Source organism: Canis lupus, chromosome 4 (genome assembly GCF_048164855.1).
Source record: "Canis lupus baileyi chromosome 4, mCanLup2.hap1, whole genome shotgun sequence".
NCBI classification, from domain to species: domain Eukaryota; kingdom Metazoa; phylum Chordata; class Mammalia; order Carnivora; family Canidae; genus Canis; species Canis lupus.
This window is the reverse complement of record NC_132841.1, coordinates 59,195,087-59,208,731: the sequence shown is the minus strand read 5'-3', so window position 1 is coordinate 59,208,731 and position 13,645 is coordinate 59,195,087. Positions and strand designations below refer to the sequence as shown.

At 41.3% G+C, this 13,645-nt stretch overlaps 2 protein-coding genes across 30 annotated transcripts in view; one reads left to right on the top strand and one right to left on the bottom strand.

The window, feature by feature from the left end:
- DCTN4 (dynactin subunit 4) overlaps positions 1-2,192 on the bottom strand; it is a 29,247-nt gene extending 27,055 nt beyond the window's left edge. For 2 of the 3 annotated variants that reach the window (XM_072824481.1, XM_072824482.1), the window contains exon 1: positions 2,001-2,192. In XM_072824481.1, coding sequence (XP_072680582.1) covers positions 2,001-2,135 — 135 coding nt within the window. In that variant the 5' untranslated portion in view covers positions 2,136-2,192. Of the gene's footprint in view, positions 1-1,445; positions 1,612-2,000 lie in introns of those variants that run through there. The other variant, XM_072824483.1, reaches the window with a different exon arrangement.
- An 8-nt stretch (positions 2,193-2,200) lies between these two features.
- The window catches only part of SMIM3 (small integral membrane protein 3), a 46,092-nt gene continuing 34,647 nt past the window's right edge, over positions 2,201-13,645 (top strand). For 19 of the 27 annotated variants that reach the window (XR_012030063.1, XR_012030062.1, XR_012030061.1 and 16 more), the window contains exons 1-3: positions 2,228-3,948; positions 5,723-5,847; positions 7,041-7,182. The gene's annotated coding sequence lies outside the window, so the exon portion shown is untranslated. Of the gene's footprint in view, positions 3,949-5,722; positions 5,848-7,040; positions 7,183-13,645 lie in introns of all 27 variants that reach the window. The other 8 variants (XR_012030056.1, XR_012030053.1, XR_012030043.1 and 5 more) reach the window with 6 other exon arrangements.

The following is a 13,645-nucleotide window of genomic DNA, read 5'->3' as shown; positions in this document are numbered from 1 at the left end:
GCAAATTAAACTACTAAACTAGCAAGATAGCCTTATTGTGTTTAACTGAAAAACAGCAGAAAATTAAATTTACTGTATTTTTTAAGATCTGAATAATTATTTTCTTTAATGTAGGTAGATCCTATTGGACAATTCTAGAACTCTAATCACCTACAGATGTAAAGACAGATTTGAATATAAATACTATGATAAAAACAGGCTTCTTTTTTCATCATCTGCTCTACATAAGACCACCTTTGAAAGAATAGTTTCTGCTCAAATTATCTCCAGGAACATAAAATACAGTTTTGGCTAATATGTGCACTCACTCATCATAAAAGGCAAACAATAATTTGTTCCTTCTTGTGGCTCCTTTCAAATTACGGGTGTCCCTTCAAGTGCAGCTCTAATCCCAGGTTCTTGGTTAGAACTTTCTGGACTCCTCCAGCCCTCACTAGTCTCATCCTTCCGGAAACTCTAAATGGCCTCCACTTCATAGGTGGAGGTACCCATGAGTCTGTGAAAGACGCAGTAAGACAGAATGTCCTAGCTCAAGATATCCTTGGAAATCATGGAGGCTGAGCTCTCCCATGACCACCAAGTGGGAATCTAATCCAATAAACTCTGGAGGTGGAGGTGGAGGTGGAGCCTGAACAGGAAAAGCATGTAAAAGACAAAGGACCTGCTAAAGAGATACGGAGAAAGCACAAGTGAAAAAAATACAAGAGATGTCATGTACATGATATGGCATTGATTTTTCTCTTGTATTATTTAACTGCTTTCTGTGACTATTCTTATTTTTTGTGACTATTCTTAATATGATGAAAAATATACCAAATAAAACTATTAATGATAATGTGTAAAATGGCAGATAGCATAGGGCACGTATTCATACGCATTTTTAACAGACTGGGGATCTTCAGTGAAGTTCTCTGAATCATGTTTCAAATCCTGATTTGAAAGGCTGAGGAGTTTCAAATCCTGGTCCTCCCTGTCACCTCCAAATTTTTGGCTGTGATCTAGGTCAAACATTGCATCTGTTACCTTAACTATAAAGTTGTGTGTGTGTGTGTGTGTGTGTGTGTTTAAGGTATCCATTCTGTTGGGCTCTGGGATGATTAAAGGAGTTTACATAAACCCATGGCATATACAAAGTACTGAATAAGCAGTAACTGTTCCCAGCAGCTTTTTCTTAACTAGACTGTGAGTCACTCAACAACAGGATTTATGTCTTCACTCGTCGTTTAATCCCCAAAGCTTACTGAATGAACAAGTTGTACCAAGTGCTGCAGAAGTTTGAGGATTTCGTTATTTGGTACACACACACACACACATATATAATTAAAAAAAAAAATAGGGTGGAGTGCTTTACGAGTCCTGAGCAATCCCACTTCCAACGCCCAGTTGTGCCTGAGGACAGCACCATACCCTCTGGAGAAACGCCATGAGCTTCTTACACGACACACCTTATTCTAAGCACTTTTCGCTCAACTCGCCGCAGCCCAACCTCTTCCCTGCTGCAGGCCTTGGCCTGAGCCGGAAAACAGAGCCCGGAAGGCCCTTTCTGGCCAAAGTAAGGGCAGAACATCCAGGATGGAAGAAGCGTGAATGAGACTGCCTGCGGGCTCCACCCTACAGACAGTCGTGGAAAGACGGTACGTCGCCCCTCAGGTGGGCCCCAGTCAACACCCCCACAGCTTCCTCCCCAACCCACCCAATTACCAGACCCCCACCCCCACCCCCACCCTCCAGGAGACAGCCAGGGCCCCCAACGTCAGGTTTGTCCAATCAGAGGGCGCCCTAGAACCAAAAGATCCGCTCAGCCCCACCCAAGGCCTCTCCTTCTTTCCAAATGACAAATTAGAAGGCAAGTTAAATCGCAAGCAAATCTGAGTGACGGAAGACACAGCCAATCGGCAAGCTAGGAAAATGACTACCCGCCAGTCGCGGTGACTAGGACGAACCCTGCCCCCCTCCCCCCAACACAGACACACTCGGCACGGGACGACCGACCGCATTACCTCGTGAGACACACATTCCAGCGACCGCAGTTCGCTACAATAGCGGCAGAAGTACAGCTGCGACAGCGGGGCCCGGACCTTCTTCTCTCCCTGGACGAGGTAGAGCACCCTCTCTGATTGCAGCAAGGACGCCATCTTGGAGGGGGAGGAGCCGACGACGCGCTCGCCGCGTCACGTGACCCGAGAGCCTGCGTTTCTCTCGCCGCCTTTCCTACGTCTTTCGTCCGACGCTTTGCGTCAAGCTTCCGACCGCGGGGGCGCGGGGCGCGGGGCGGAAGCCGGTGCGCGTGCGCGGCCGGGCATCCGCGGTTTCTCCCCAGCGCTGCGGTGAACTTTTGCTCCCTGGACTGGAAGTCCGACCTTTCTGTGGTTAAGCACGCAGTCAACTGATCGAACACAGACAGGCCGGTGCTCTCCTTTTTCCTTATTTCTCCCCCAAAAGAAAGGCTGCTCTTTTGTTCTATTTACAGCTGCCCCTCCTGCCCTCGCCTTCCAGGCCAACCTTCGGAAGGCGGAGGGAGGGTCTCGGGGACAGAGTCCTCTGGGACTGGAAAGTTAGGAGTCGCGCCAGCAATTTCTCTGGACTGCCTTGTCACTGACCTGTAGGAGGTCTGCACAGGCGTTATCTCGTTTCAGATTTCTTAGACTGTGAGTTCCTGCACATCGAAGCCGTGTCTCATTCATTTCCCGGTTTCGAGTACTTAAAATTAGACTAAGTCTATATTATGAGCGTTGGGTAAGTTATTGATTAACGGAGGAATTAAGTCCATGAGTGAACGATGTTGCTAGGTGTCATTTACCTTTTTTTTTTTTTTCCTAAAGATTTACTTATTCACGAGAGACACAGAGACAGAGAGAGAGGCAGAGGGAGAAGCAGGCTCCACGCAGGGAGCCCGACGTGGGACTCGATCCCGGGTCTCCAGGATCACGGCCTGGGCGGAAGGCGGCGCTAAACCGCTGAGCCACCAGGGCTGCCCCCTTTTATTCGAATGCATACACTTTGGGACGCCTGGGTGGCTCAGCGGTTGAGCATCTTCCTTTGGCTCAGAGCGTGATCCCGCATCTGGCTCCCCGCTCAGTGGGGAGCCTGCTTGTCCCTCAGCCTCTCCCTCTGTGTCTCTCTCTCTGAATCTCTCATGAATAAATAAAATCTTTTTTAAAAAGCTTAAATATGTAAAATGACCACTTAGGACCCGCCTCTCTCGTGAATAAATAAATAAATAAATAATCTTTAGAAAAGGCTTAAATGTGTAAAATGACCCCTCAGGACCCGCCTAGCAGGGGCGGGAGCCTAGCAGGTGCCTGCCACCAGTTCTGTGCTCTTCTCATCCTACTAATGTATTATTTACCTGCCTGATATTGGAGTTGGTGACTGAGAAGAAAATGGAACTGAATGTTAATATTAGCTAACATCTATTGAATACTCATCGAGGGCAATAAGCTGTGACAAAACCTTATGTACATTGTCTCATTTAATTTCAACAAAAAACCCCGAAAGGTAAGTACTGTCATTTCTGTTTTGCAGCCCTGGGAAACTGAGGCTCAGAGAGTTTCAATGACTCATCTAAGATTTCATAAACAGCGGCAGAACACTGTTCTGACTCCAGAGCTTGCTTGCATTATTCCTATGCACGCTGCCTCTAGCATGTTTCCCCTCAGCTTTATTGAGATACAATTGACAACTTAAAATTATATGTATTTAAGGTGTACACCCAGATAATTTGATATACATTGTGAAGTAATGAACTCAAGCTAATTAACATATCCATCACCTCACATGACTCTTTCTTTTTAAGATCTTATTTATCCATGAGAGACTCACAGAGGCAGAGACCTAATGAGAGGAAGAAGCAGGATCCCTGCAGGAAGCCTGATGTAGGACTGGATCCCAGGACCCCAGGATCATGCCCTGTGCTAAAGGCAGAAGCTCAACCACCGAGCCACCCAGGTGCCCCTATTTCTTTCCTTCTTTCTGATGAGAACACTTAAGATCTACCCTCTTAGTAAATTTCAAGAATATACAATATTGTTAACTGTGGTCACATTGTTAAATGTTAAATCCCCAGAAGTTATTCATTTTGCATAACTGAAATTTTGTACCCCTTGATGAACCAGTCTTCATTTCCTCTTCCCGCAGCCCTTGGCAACAACCACTCTCTCCACTTCTATGAGTTTGTCTGCTTTAAAATCCATATATAAATGAAATAATGCAATATTTTATCTTTCTGGGTCTGACTTATTTCACTTAACATAATGTCCTCCAGGTTCATCCATGTTGCTACAAATGGCAGGAGATAATATATTTACGTTTATATTATATTTATATATCAGTTATTATGTATATTTATATATCACATTTTCTTTATTCATCTGTTGACATTTACATTGTTTCCATATCTTGGCTATTGTGAATAATGCTGAAATGATCATGGGAGTGCAGCTATCTCTAAGATTCTGATTTCGTTCTTTTGGCTATATACCTGGAAATGGGACTGCTGGATCATAAGAGTTCTATTTTTAATTTTTTGAGGAACGTCCATAATGCTTTCTGTAGTGGCTATACCAGTTTACATTCCCACAGAAGTGCACAATAGTTCTCTTTTCTCCATCCTCAACAACATTTGTTATCATTTGTCTGATAATGGCCATTCTAACAAGTGTGAGGTGTGAGGTCATTATGGTTTTGATTTGCATTTCTCTGATGATTAGTGATGTTGAGAACCTTTTCATATAGCTGATGGTCATTTGTATGTTTTCTTTAGAGACATACCTATTTAGGTCCTTTGCCCAGTTTTAAGTTGGGGTATTTATATTTATTTAGCCATATATTTTGGATATTAACCCCTTATCAAATATGATTTGTAAATATTTTCTTCCATTCTATAGGTTGTCTTTATATTCTGTTGATTGTTTTCTTTGCTATGCAGAAGGTTTTTTAGTTTGATGGAATCCCACTTGTCTATTTTTGTTCTTTGTTGCCTGTGCTTTTAGGGTCATATCCAAGCAATCATTGCCCAGACCAATGTCAAGAAGTTTTTTCCCTGCGTTTACTTCTGATAGTTTTGATTTCAGTTCTTCTGTTTAAGTCTACAATACATTTTGAGTTAACTTTCTATATGATATGAAATAAGGGTCCAATTCCATTCTGTTGTATGTGGATATCCAATTTTCCAACACCATTTACTTCAGAGACTATCTTTTCTTGTCAAAGATCAGTTGACTGTTGATGTATGGATTTATTTTGTGACTCTATTCTGTTCCATTGGTCTATATGTCTCTTTTTATTCCTGTTTTGATTACTATAGCTTGTAACATATTTTAAAATCAGGATGTATGATGCCTCTAGCTTTGTTCTTTTTGCTTAAGATTGACTTGGTTACTCAGAAGTCTTTTGTGGTTCCATATAAATTTTAGAGTTGTTTTTTCTATTTCTGTAAAGAATGCATTTGTGATTTTGATGGGGATGGCACTGAATCAGTAGATCATAGATCACTTTGGATAGTGTGGACATTTTAGCAATATTAATTCTTCTAATTCATGAACACTTTCCATTTATTATCTTCTTTAATTTCATTCATCAGTGCTTTATAACTTTTAGTGTACAAATCTTTCACCTCTCTGGTTAAGTTTATTCTTAAGTATTTTATTTAATGAATTTATTTTCTATCATAAATGAGATTGTCTTCCTAATTTCCTTCTTAATTTTCCTTTTATGTTTTCAGATAGCTTGTTGTTAGTGTATAGAAACACTACTGGCAAAGGAAACAAGAGCAAAAATGAACTATTGGGGCTTCATCAAGATAATAAGATTTTACACAGCAAAAGAAACAGTCAGCAAAACTAAAAGGTAACCTATACAATGGGAGAAGATATTTGCAAATGGCATATCAGATAAAGGGCTAGTATCCAAGATCTATAAAGAACTTATCAAACTCACCACCCAAAAGTCAGATAATCCAGTCAAGAAATGAGCAGAAGATAGGAACTTGTATAAAGAAGACATACAGACAGCCAACAGACATGAAAAAATGTTCAACATTACTTGGCATCAGGGAAATACAAGTCAAAGCCACAATAAGATACCACCTCACACCAGTTAGAATGGCTAAGATAAATGTCAGGAAATGACAAATGTTGGCAAGGATGCAGAGAAAGGAGAACCCTCTTACACTGTTGGTGGGAATGCAAGATGGTGCAGCCACTCTGGAAAACAGTATGGAGGTTCCTCAAAAAGTTAAAAATAGAGCTATCCTATGACCCAGGAATTTCACTACTAAGTATTTTGCCCAAGGATACAAATGTAGTGATCCAAAGGGGCCTCCACACCCCAATGTTAATAGCAGTAATCCACAATAACCAAGCTATGGAAAGAGCCAAGATGTCTATTGATGGATGAATGGATAAAGAAGATATGGTATATATATAAAATGGAATATTACTCAGCCATCAGAAAGGTTGAAATCTTATCATTTACATCAACATGGTTGGAACTGGAAGGTATTATGCTAAGCAAAATAAGTTAATCAGAGAAATAATTATCATATGGTTTCACTCATAAGAGAAATATAAGAAACAGTACAGAGGATCATAGGGGAAGGGAGGGAAAAACGGAATGGGAGGAAATCAAAGAGGGAGACAAACCATGAGAGACTTTTAACTATGGGAAAGAAACTGAGGGTTGCTGAAGGGGAGATGGGGTAACTGGGTGATGGGCATTAAGGAGGGCATGTAATGTGAGGGCATGTGATGGGTGTTACATGCAACTCATGAATTACCTAACTCTACATCTGAAAATAATGATGTTCTATATGTTGGCTAATTGAATTTAAATTTAAAAAATTAAAAAAAAATTACTGATTTTTACATGTTGATTTTGTACGTAGCAACTTGGCTGATTATTAGTTTCAACAGTTTTTTTGTTGAGTCTTCAGAGTTTTCTATATATATAATAACATCATCTATGAACACAGATAATGTTACTTTTTCCCTTCTGATTTGGATACCTTTTATTTATTTTTCTTGTCTATTTACTCTGGCTAGGACTTCAAGTACTATGTGGAATAGAAGTTATGAAAGTGTGCATCCTTGCCTTGCACCAGATCTGAGAAGAAAAGCTTTTTAGTTTTTCCCAACTGATTATATTAGTTGTGCGCTTTTCATGTATGGCCTTTATCATGTTGAGGTAAGTTCCTTCTATGCTCATTTTGGTGAGATTTTAATCAAGAATGAATTTGAATTTTGTCAAATACCTTTTCTGTGTCTGCTGAGATGATCATGTGGTTTCTTTCATTTTTAAAATATATTATGTCACATTGATTGATTTGTATATTTTGAATCATCCCTTGCATCCCAGGGATAAATCCCAATTGGTCATGATATATGATCCTTTTTAATGTGCTATTGAATTTTGTTTGTTTGAAGATTTTTATATCTATATTAATTAGGGATATTGGCCTGTAGTTTTCTTTTTTTGTGGTTTTTGTCTGGTTTTGGAATCCGGGTGAAGCTGGCTTCCTAAAACGAATTTGGAAGTGGTTCCTCTTCTTCTGTTTTTAAAAGAACGTATAAAGGATTGGTATTAATTTTTTCTGAATGTTTGGTAGAATTCACCAGTGAAGCCATCTGGTCCTGGGCTTTTCTTACTGGAAAGTTGATTACCGATAGTTGCCTCATTTGTTATGGGTCTGTTCAGGCTTTCTATTTCTTCTTGATTCAAATTTTAGTAGGTTGTATATTTCTAGGAATTTGTCCATTTATCTGGGGTATGTGGTTTGTTGGCATAAAATTGTTCACAATAACCTTATATGATCCTTTTGTTTCTCAGGCATCCATTGTAATGTGTTCTCTTTCATTTGTGATTTCACATGAGTCTTTTCAATGATTTTCTTAGTCTATCTAGGGATTTGTCAGTTCTATCTATCTATTTATTTATTAGATTTTTATTTATTTATTTTTAAAGATTTTATTTATTTATTTGATAGAGCACGCACAAGCAGGGGGAGAGGCAGGCAGAAGGGGAGGGAGAAGCAGACTCCCCACTGAGCAGGGAGCCTGATGCTGGGCTGATCCCAGGACCTTGGGATCATGAACAGAACCAAAGGCAGATGCTTAACCAACTGAGCCACCCAGGCGCCCACTATTTGTCTTCTTAAAAAGCCAACTCTTAACTTGTGTTGATTTTTTTCTATTATTTTATTCTCCATTTTTTTTTTTTTTAGTTCAATTCTAATCTTTATTATTTCCTTCATTTTGCTAACTTTGGGCTTAGTTTGTACTTCCTTTTTTTAGTTCTTTGAAGTATAAAGTTAGGTTTCTAAATTTGAGATCTTTTTTAATATAGGCATTTATTGTTATAAACCTAACTTTTGGTACTGCTTTTTCTGCGTCCCATAACTTTTGGTACACAGTGTTTTCATTTTCATTTGTCTTGAGATATTTTAAAAATTCCCCTTTTTAAAAAGATTTATTTATTTATTTGAGAGAGAAAGAGTGGTGGGGGGGGAGAAACTCAGGCAGACTCCCTGCAGCTCGATCCCACCCCCCATGAGATCATGACCTGAGCCAAAATCACAAAATCAGGTACTTAACCAACTGAGCTACCCAGGCGTCCCTCAGATTCTCTTTCGATTTCCTCTCTGACCCAATGGTTGTTCAAGTATGTTGTTTAGTTTCCGTGTATTTCTGAATTTTGCCATTTTCTTGCTGTTACTGATTTCTAGTTTCATTCCATTGTGTTCAGAGAAGATATTTAGAATGATTTTGATCTTCTTAATTTTGAAGTCTGATTTTGTGGCCTAACATGTGATCTATTCTGGAGGAAGATCCGTGTGTGGTTGAGAAGGTGTTTTCTGCTGCTGTTAGGTGGGATATTCTGCTAATGTCTATTAGTCTGTGTGATCTACGGTGTTGTTCAAGTCAACTGTTCCTTTATCGTTTTCTGTCTGGATATTCTATTCATTAATGCAGGTGGCGTACTGAAGTCCCCTTGTTCTACTGTCTTCGGTCTTCAGATCTGTTAATATTTGCTTTATATATCTACATGTTCTGTTGTTGGCATAAAATTTTTGTTATGATGATGTTAGTAATATCTTACATATAATATAGCACTTTTTGATTTATAAGTGCTTTCATATATATTATCTCACAGTTTGTGTCACATTCTAACAATTTAAGCCTAAAAATCAGTAAATTCCATTTACTCTGATCTCTTATTCACCAAGCAATAGTTTCATAGTTGGACTCTGCTCTTAGAAGAAAATGTATTAACAGCCAACTGCTTTGCAGTTGTACCTTATGTTAATGAATTCTTTGGCCTCATGGCTTATAACCTGGTCTCTGCTAAGTGTTAATCACTTTTTACTGGACTGATCTCCTCTGGTAAAATCAAGTCCCAGAGCCTGCAGGTAAAGAGAGAGTACAGACTGGAGCTGACTCCACATGAAATATAGTTTTTGGAACACTGGATTTGAACAGTTTGATTCAATGGACAATTATCTGGTTTCTTTTTTTCTTTTTCTTTTTCTTTTTCTTTTTCTTTTTCTTTTTCTTTTAGATTTTATTTATTTATTCATGACAGAGAGAGACAGAGACAGAGACACAGGCAGAGGGAGAAGCAGGCTACATGCAGGAAGCCTGACGTGGGACTTGATCCAGAGTCTCCAGGATCACACTCCAGGCCAAAGGCGGTGCTACACTGCTGGGCCACCGGGGCTGCCCCAATTATCTGGTTTCTATGTGGCAGGAGGAGGGAGGGAACCAGGGATAAATGAGATAGTTCCTGCCCTCAAAGGTCTCAGAGTCTAGGCCCTAGACCAGTGTTTCTCAAAAGTGGCCCTGGATCAAGAATTACCATTATAAATGTAGTTTCCAGGCCCTTATCAAGACCCAAATTAGAATTTGGGGGGTTCCCAGAAATCTAAATCTCTATTAAGCTTGCAGGTGAATCTCATGTCCACAATATTGGAGAACCACTGTTTTTTGGTAATCATTGGTTTAATTTTCTGCCTTTGGCCCCAGGACTGAGCATGGCTGGCCTTGTCTCTGCTACTTTCTGATCATTGGTAGCACTGCCTTGCAGGATGTCAAATGTTCTCTGTGCACTATGCTATGGAATATGGATAGTCTCCAGTGGCAGAAAATGAAAGCATCCTGCCTATCTCTTGCCAGGCCTCTCTCCCCACTTCAGGGGCTGGCTTCTATTCTCCTTGATTCTGGTTCCACAGAGCCCTACCTGTCAAACTCTGAAAATTAGACCTCACTTTGGAGATCTGTGTTCCAGTGCCAACTTCAGCCCCCAGGCCCAGGTCCCCCCCAAACCTTTTTACTTTTATTTTTTTAAAGATTTATTTACTTATGATAGACATAGAGAGAGAGAGAGAGAGAGAGGCAGAGACACAGGAGGAGGGAGAAGCAGGCTCCATGCTGGGAGGCTGACGTGGGACTCGATCCCCGGACTCCAGGATCGCGCCCTGGGCCAAAGGCAGGCGCTAAACCTCTGAGCCATCCAGGGATCCCCCTTTTTACTTTTTTTTTTTAATAAGATCTTTTTTTTTAAGATTTATTTATTTTTTATTCATGATAGACATAGAGAGGCAGGCAGAGACACAGGCAGAGGGAGAAGCAGGCTCCATGCACCGGGAGCCCGACGCAGGACTCGATCCCGGGACTCCAGGATTGCGCCCTGGGCCAAAGGCAGGCACTAAACCGCTGAGCCACCCAGGGATCCCCCGCCTTTTTACTTTTAACTCTATGATTACTACATGAATACTTTCTTGGGATCCCTCTGGGAATCCATGTGGCAAACCTGGAGGTGTAAAAGAGTGAACATTCTATGGGACAATCATTGACGAATGTAGGGTGGGAACCTGTGAATAAATGCCCCCCTCTTCTTTCTCCTAGATGTCCTCTGCGTGTTTTTAGAGGGTACCAGCAGGATTGAGCCCTAGTTGCATTCAGTGGTGACGAGCTTGATAATGTGCCCCTGTACTGACCTTCCTTCCAACTGGTTGACTTTGCTCTCTGCCTGCAAGTTCCTTTCTCTTGTTTAAGGGGGGGGGGGGGGGGGTTTGAGGCTAAGATAGAGACCCAAAAGTGGAGCTGCCAAATAACTGGTAACCACAGTTAATACTTAATGGAAATGAGCTATTGTGAAAAGACCAGACCAGTTTATACTCTCACCATAAGTATCTGAGACTTCCATTTCCACTTGTTTTGCCAACATGGAATGTTATCAAATATGAGTGAATAATTTTACACTTTCTAGCTGTGTGGTCTTGAAAAAGCTGTTTTCACCTCTGAGTCTTGTTTCATAACCCATAGAATGGAAAGAATAATCCTTGTTTTGGTGTAAATAGAAAATCACCATGTCTGTGAAAGCACTCTGTAAGCTATGTAGTAGTAGGCACTTGTAACAAAGGGTCCCTAATTATACCAAGTATGAAAAACCCAAAGGGTTTTCCTTTCCCTAAGGAACTCTTCAGAGTAAATTCACAATAACGACTAAAAAAAACTGGACTCAGTCACACTGTGGCCAAATGAGATCTTGAGAAGGCCTGAAATTGAGCCCCCATATCAAAGTCTCTGGGTCTTCTGTAGCTTAAGAACCCTAGAGGCTTGGTCTAACCTGTGCTGGCCATCTACCTGCGCCACCCTTCTCATTTTGGTTTCCTGCTAGAAAACTGCATTAATCACAGGTTTCCTGGCATTGAATTTGCACACTCATCTAAAAGTCATGGTAAGTGAACAGAGGGGAAAGAAAAAAAGCCCCCATTTCTTCAAACCCCTCCTGTAGCTTATTTCCCAAGGGTAAATATGGCAGAGGGCTACAACCATGCCTTCATTCTGGGAGAGTGTCCACAGACTCAACTTAGAATTGATTTTTCTAGAGCTTCTTACCTTGACCCATATCCCTGCTTCTCCTGTTATAGCTATACCCTTACTCTCACCTAGCTGCCCCAGCCAAAAACCTAGAGACTTCCTAGGTGGCTCTTACCTTTTGATCCTACCTCCTGAATAGCTCATCCACCTGCCTCTCTTCATTCTCATAGCTATTGCCTTAATTCAGTTTTACTGTTTTTTCTCTTGGGTCTGTTGCAGCATCCTGACTGCTACTTGGTTTGCTCTCCACTTTGAGCTAGAGCAATGTTTCTGAAAGCCGTATTTTGATCTTGATCCTTTTTTGTTGTTCAGCTTTCTCCAGTGGCTCTCCAATACCTACAGGAAACATCCCCAAACTCTTGGGATAGCATATAAGGTTTCTCCAGGCCCTGGGGCCTTCCTACCTCTTCAGCCTCATCTTTCAAACACCTCCTACTTGCACTCAAGGCTGATGTCTCTTGCTGAGCCAACAAGAAGAATGGGCTGTGTCCTTGTATGCCTTCATGCCTCTGTACATGCAGTTCCCTCCTCCAGCTCAAGGTTAATTTCCTCAGTGAAACCTTGTCTGAATCTACAAAAAGGGATTGGACATGCTTGCCTTTGTCCCACAGCTGTGTCCTGTTAGAGCAACTGACATACTTCTTTGTCTTTGTTTTTTTTTTTTTTTTTTTTTTTTTTAGCAAATCTATCTTCCCTTCCAGATCATGGCCTGGCAAAGGGCCTGGCCCAGAATAGGGACTCAATAAATTCGGTTTGATGACATACATCTGGGATTATTTATTATGTGCACAAATTGCTAAGTCTGCTCACATTGCCTAATAGATATTGTTCACAAGTCACCTAACATACATACAACAAGCCTATACGACAGGTGCTATCACTATGAACTCAGTCTTACAGATGAAGAAACAGGTTCAGGGAAACTTAAGGACCTTGCCCAAGGTCACACTAATAGAAAGTGGATGAACCCAGGTTACCTAACTCCACATTCTACCATCTTACAGACTACATAGACCACGGTTTGGCAAACTTGTTCTGTAAAGGGCCAGATCTGTAAAGGGCCAGATTGCAAATATTTTGGGCTTTGAAGGCCAAGGGACAAAATCAAGGATATTATGTAGCTATATAACAAGAGAGAAAACTTCTGTTCCATCTTTCTGGATTGCCATTGCAGGCACATTGCCCCAAGTTGGAGACCTTCCCCCAGCAGAGAGAGAGAGAAAAGGCCAGTGGTAGGGGATGGGGTAAGGGGGACAAGAGAGAGGCTGCCACCATGCTCAGTTTAACTTTCTTCCCCAGTGACCTATATCTGGGTGCTCTTCTCTCCTCCCAAGGGAGTCTGGCCATCTCAACTGGGACAGATTGAGATTCCACTGCTCAGTGACCGGCAGTCACCAGTAGCAGAATCCCCAGTGTAGGCAGCTACCAGCATGGGCCCTAGGCAGCAGCAAAACACAAGTACTGGGGCTGGGAGGCAGGCCCTGGGAGCAGTGAGAGAAAGAGGGACATAGGAGGATGCCTGGCTCAGTTTCCAAGACTTACAGTGCCAGTCTGCTTCGGCAGCCTGCAACTGCAGGCTTCAGAGAAACAGGCAGTAGCCATGGGCTGGAGTTTGCTATCTCTTGCCTATGATAGCATCCTGGTATAGTAGACTGGATGACTTAGAAACATCACAGACTAGAAAGATCCTGCTTTAATCCTTCATTTTTCAATGAAAATGAGGTTGAGAAAGTTAAAGAAATATGCTGCATTTTCTGATTTCTGGTACA